Raw genomic sequence first — 6,281 nt, 5'->3', positions numbered from 1 at the left:
TTTTTTTTTTTGAGACGGAGTCTCACTGTCGCCCAGGCTGGAGTGCAGTGACATGATCTTGGTTCACTGCAACCTCTGCCTCCGGATTTAAGTGATTCTCCCGCCTCAGCTTCCCAAGTTGCTGGGATTACAGGTGCCCGCCTGGTTTTTTTGTATTTTTAGTGACACAGGGTTTCACCATGTTGGCCAGGCTGGTCTCAAACTCCTGACCTCAGGTGATCCACCCACCTCAGCCTCCCAAAGTTACACGTTTTTAATACTTGAAAAGATATTTATGTTTTATAAACATGTTGCTGTGTTTAAATATGAAATTAAAAACAATTTAAATCCTTTGATTATTAAGCCAGGGAACTGCAAACATTAAATTTTCTACCTGCAATTATATTAAGAGATAGTAATTACTATTGTTTTAAAACACTAATCCAATTTTTAAAAATCTATGCTTGTAATACAGGCAGTTTCTAACTTGACAAATGTTTTATGGTCTATAAGAGCAACCGGTAGAGAAGTACAAGTCTATAGGCATAATTATTTCTCTCTTTATTCTTAGAATGAGGTAGTTCAAAACCTCCAACTATTAACCTTTTAATAGTTTTCAGTCACCTGGAAAGATGATTGCTTCAGAGATGTTCTTTTCTTTGTTTTCACATATAAGGAGTTATCTAGTTAGTGTTGCCCGAAATAAACTTCTCCCTTCCATGCAGCTGGGGAGGAGATGTTAAAACATGGGATTCATTTTTCACCAGAGAAATAATTTATAAAGTTGCATAGGTTTGGTTGAAGCAATGTGTTAATATTTTACCTAAAATATATTGTAGATTAATATTTTAGACTTTTCGGTAATCTGAGAAACAACTATTATGTGTGACTTTTTTTAACTTGGAAAAATACATTCTAAGTATACTTTTGGAGTATAACCTGTTCGAAAGTTGGAGACTGCCTGTACCCAGCTTGATAGTCAATTGTTTTTAATGCTAGTAAACCTTAAAACTAATAGAAGTAAAAATATTTGTGTTGAAAACTAATCCTTTATTTATTCATGCATTTTAACTTTATAGGTGTTAGAACTGTTTCTTTGTATGATCATAATTTTTTGATCTTTTTGTTTTGCAAGAAAGTGAATGGTAGCCTTTCATTTGTGTTTGATTTTCTTAAAGATTTCATATTTATTATGTTATTTTACAAATGAAAAATTATTGGTGAGAAGTGTCTTGTAAATCATTGTGCATTTCATTCGTTTTTAGTTATAAACACTTAAGGAAAGAAAATGATTATTCCCGGCTTACAGATAAGAAAACTGAACAAAGGACAGAGATAGATATAACTTGCTGAAAAGCATAAGCACCTCCTCAGAGTTCGTTTTATATGACTTCTAATTTCCTAGTTAGACTCATGGTATCTATATTAAAATAACTCCCAAGAAAAACCTTGCTGTTTGGAATGGTGATCAGTATGCAGTTAGATACTCTCCTGAGAGGCAAGATTGGCTTTGTCACCTGTTAATTTACCAGTGAAGGCTGTTGCAACAGCTTTACCAGCACCTTCTACTACAGCAGAACATTCATAAAGTTTCACTGAGTGTATAATTTTGTTAATTATAAATCCTTTTAAAGGTGCTGATGAAAATAGTTAAATGGTGGTAGGTTAATAATTTAAATTTGTGGGCCGGGCACGGTGGCTCAAGCCTGTAATCCCAGCACTTTGGGAGGCCGAGGCGGGCGGATCACAAGGTCAGGAGATCGAGACCATCCTGGCTAACCCGGTGAAACCCTGTCTCTACTAAAAAAATACAAAAAACTAGCCGCGCGAGGTGGCGGGCCCCTGTAGTCCCAGCTACTTGGGAGGCTGAGGCAGGAGAATGGGAGGCGGAGCTTGCAGTGAGTTGAGATCCGGCCACTGCGCTCCAGCCCAGGTGACAGAGCAAGACTCCGTCTCAAAAAAAAAAAAAATAATAATAATAATAATTTAAATTTGTTCAGCAGCTCTCATTTTTTCATTTATAACTTATTGAAAAATGAAGAAGTATATTTGATTTGTTGTAGATATAAATACTGGTTTAAGATCAGGAATTCTATTTTTCTTTCCTCTGAGAAAGGTGGTGTTTGATGTATATCTCTTGCAACTCTGATACTTGCAAGTTGGATTTTAGAAGCTTTTGAAACATTAAAATATTAAGACAGTGGTAACATTTTGAGATTAACATTGAAACTATCTGAAAATGATTGTTTATTGAAGTAAATATTTCTTAGCTCTAGCGTGTTAGTAATATATAATTTATGGAAATTAGGACTATAATTTTTTAATGTCAATAGGGGGATACTTATGACTGAAACAATGGTCATTTCTATTAGGATTTTATTTTTGAACTGTGTGTTAATTTTATATTGAACAAATGAGTTTATATTATTCTGAATTCTTATTCATAAACTGTGAAACTTGGCTTTTAACTTTAATTTGGTTTTATCTAGAACAACCTGAATTAAAATATTGAGATTTAAAAATTTCTCATTTACTACAGACTAAACAAGAAATACTGAGAGTATCTTACTCTTAAGGTTTGTTACTGTTGGTATTATGGCTTAACACCGTGGTTAGCAAGTCTTCCTTTATTAATTAAATATTAGTTAAATATTCTATTACTGTATTATAGAGACTTAAGAAGCTCAGAATATACGATTGGCTGTAATCTATTTGCGAAACTTTTTAAAGGCTACATTAATATACTGATTTTCTGGCTTATTCTTTTTAGCAAAAAGCAGAATACAATTCAAATTATTAGATTTCAGAATGTCATGCTCTCCCATCCACTTGGTTTACTATGTTTTTAAAGTACTTTTTTAACAGTGAAACATTTTTATTCTGCATTGTATTTACATATATTAAATAGAATATTGTAATATAACATTTTGGTGACTCAAATAATATAAAATTTATTATACTACATATGAAATTTTTTTTCAAATTATACATTATTTTACAAGCATTTCAACAGACATTTAAGAGGTAAATTAATCTGACTAAACAGTTGATATAATTAAGGAAAAATATGTTAAAATGCAAAATGTTTAATTTTTAAATGAAATGCCAGTAATAGCTATAGAAGAACTAAGAGATGTATTTCTGAGATTACTTGATAAATAAACAAGATCTCAACCATGGCAGTTGAATTTTGTTAACCAGATGTCATCATGCTGAATGTTTACCAACTCTGAGTAAGAAGCTTGTTTCAGATGGTCTTAATACTTAAACCTGGTGGAACGCCTTGTCTTTTAGTTTTTGACACAATTTTAGGCACATCCAGATTATTTCTCTTACATGTTGAACAGCTTATAAGCAACTACTTGAAAGCCTGCTAGAAGGAAAGAAAATAATATAGAAAGCAAAATTTATGGAGTTTAGTCGTATAAAATGATAAATTTATTATTTAAACAGTATCCTAATTATTACTATTATTACCAAGTTCTAATATTTGAAAGGCACCCAGTTGATTAATTATTTTTCTTACATTCCACAGATGTGTTCAGAGCAACATTGTTTTGTTGACACAAGCCTTTAGAAGAAAGTTTGTCATTCCTGACTTTATGTCTTTTACCTCACACATTGATGAGTTATATGAAAGTGCTAAAAAGCAGTCTGGAGGAAAGGTAATGCTTTTGATGTACATATTTTCATAACCCAATCACTTAATACATTCAGCTCAATTTGAGGTCTAGAGAGTAAATTGTGTAGTTGCGTTTTGCTAAAGAAAACACTTTAGCTTTGCTTAAGAAATTTAAGTTAAGTGAAGCCACTGGATTTAGTGTTTTTACAATATTTTAAATGTTTAACTTTGTTATTCTGGCTAAAGAGAAATCGAGTAAGATTTTTTTATTTTCAGATGATGGTGATGGATTTTAAAATTTTAATTAATTTAAAGAACCTTATTCAGAATTTCTGCAGATCTGATATCCTGCCATATTAAATGAAATGTTTCTAGTTTTTAAAATCCTCTAAGTAATACTAGGGACTATTTGATTTTCATATAGAAAGTTTTTGTTTTCTTTTAACTTTGGGTAGCTTTAGTATAATCCAGTTGGCCCTGGAACAAAGCAGGGGTTAAGGATGCCAACCCCACACGCAGTCAGAAATCTTAGTATAACTTTTGACTCCCTTAAAATTTAACTACTTGTAACTACTGTTACAAACCTTACCAATAACATAAATAGTCCATTAACACATTTTGTATATTTATTATATACCGTATTCTTTTTTTTTTTTTGAGACGGAGTCTGGCTGTGTTGACCAGGCTGGAGTGCAGTGGCACAATCTCGGCTCACTGCAAGCCCCGCCTCTCAGGATCACGCCATTCTCCTGCCTCAGCCTCCAGAGCAGCTGGGACTACAGGCGCCTGCCATCACGCCCGGCTATTTTTTCTGGTTTTAGTAGAGACAGGGTTTCACCGTGTTAGCCGGGATGGTCTCGAGCTCCTGACGTTGTGATCTGCCCGCCTCGGCCTCCCAAAGTGCTGGGATTACAGGCATGAGCCACCGCGCCCGGCCTATGTACCGTATTCTTACAATAAAGTGAGAGGATAGAAAATGGTATTGAGAAGATATAAGGAAAATATGTTTACTACTTATTAAGTGGAAATGGATCACCTTGAAAGTCTTCATTGTCATCATCTTCGTGTTTAGACTGAAGAAGAAGAGGAGGGATTGGTCTTGTGTCTTGGGGGTGGCAGAGGCAGAAAAGAATCTGCATATAAATGCACTCTTTGAAGTTTAAGTCCATGTTTAAGATTCAACTGTGTAACAACTTCAGTGTAAATACTTATTACTTATTTTTAAGTACTTGATTCCTAATGTCTTAGTGAAACCCTACTAGCACCCATGACCCTGATTAAATAAATTTTTTACTTTTTTCCTGCTTAAAAAACAAACAAAAAAAGACAGTCCAAGTTCCTCTGCTAGACTCTCCTACTAAACATGGGAGAGAAAGAATGCATTAGAAAGAAAGAATGCATTGGAAAACAATAAATAATAGAGACTGAGAGAAGTCACTTTAGATCTCATAATTCTCAATTCTGTTTTGCCTTTAGTTTTCATGAGCATTGTTATAGAAGATAAGACTACGAAGCCACTGAGTGTTGTAAAATAACTAGTCATTGGTAGAAGGTAAATGAGATAAGAAATTTATTGGTGGAAGAAAATATATTGTTTGCCAATATTATTTCTATTCATTTCTTTCCAATCTTTTGGATAGGTTGCAGATTATATTCCTCAACTGGCCAAATTCAGTCCTGATTTGTGGGGTGTGTCTGTTTGTACAGTAGATGGACAGAGGTAAGTGTATTTCAAATTCATGAAAACCAACTCTAAGCCTTAACTTTTGTATAATGGTGAGAATGACATGGAGAAGATCATCTTTTATAGCGGAAATTGACTAATTTCCTAACAGGACATAATTTCAGAAGGTAAATTTAGATTTTAGTTTAAGTTTTAAAAACTCAACTGAAACAGTAACATTATATTAAGTTTTATGAGATATCTATTTTAGTCACAGTTGTAGTCTCACTTTTTGAGTATTATTCAAATACCTGCAGTTACCAGTTTGTTTCAGAAAAGCAGACTTGTCAAAACATGACACTATTCTCTAATGAACTGACCAGTAATAAAATTAGTCCCTATTTCTCAGCTTAACATTGGTTACCCATCTGTCATAGTCTTTGTTCCTTGTGTTCCTGATATAATTAGCATGAGAATTAAGACAGTGCAACATAACGTATCCCATTATTCATTGGTTCATTTGCAAAGTTAAAAGTCAGTTGAAAACATGTAGGATTTCATGAAGTCCATGAAAGCAGCATTTGGAAATTGCTTACATTGCAGGCACAGCTGCTGACAGATGAGGAACTTGCAGAATTATAAAAAGGATAGTGATGTGAGGGCACTTTAAAGAGAATGATTTGATTTAAAAATCAAAGAATTAAGAGAGGCCCTTGGAAAATGGTAAAGTTCTAGAATATTTTTTCAAGAATGACCCTGTTCATTGTGCTGGGAATTAGACATAAAGATTATTATCACCTTATAATTTGGTTTTATCAGAAAATTATGCCAAAGAGAAAAATCAGTATTCTTTTTTCACTCATTTAAAGACTTAGCTCAGAGATGTATTCCTTTGTTTTTTGTTTTTTTGTTAAAGTATTTCTGTTTTATTAAAATACAACTTACATAAGATGTACAACTTGTAAGTGAATACAGCTTGAAAAGTTTATATCAGAGTTGTAATTTTACCTAAATTTT

General features: G+C 33.2%; 1 protein-coding gene across 3 annotated transcripts in view; it reads left to right on the top strand.

Moving 5' to 3' along the window:
- GLS (glutaminase) overlaps window positions 1-6,281 on the top strand; it is an 85,293-nt gene that overhangs the window by 16,490 nt on the left and 62,522 nt on the right. For all 3 annotated transcript variants that reach the window (XM_017869366.1, XM_017869368.1, XM_017869367.1), the window contains exons 4-5: window positions 3,515-3,644; window positions 5,242-5,321. In XM_017869366.1, the coding sequence (XP_017724855.1) occupies window positions 3,515-3,644; window positions 5,242-5,321 (210 nt within the window). The remainder of the gene's footprint in view (window positions 1-3,514; window positions 3,645-5,241; window positions 5,322-6,281) is intronic.

Source organism: Rhinopithecus bieti, unplaced genomic scaffold, assembly GCF_001698545.2.
Source record: "Rhinopithecus bieti isolate Rb0 unplaced genomic scaffold, ASM169854v2 scaffold_5051, whole genome shotgun sequence".
NCBI classification, from domain to species: Eukaryota; Metazoa; Chordata; class Mammalia; order Primates; family Cercopithecidae; genus Rhinopithecus; species Rhinopithecus bieti.
Note: the sequence above shows the minus strand (reverse complement) of the source record. Positions and strands in the feature narration are given on the sequence as shown.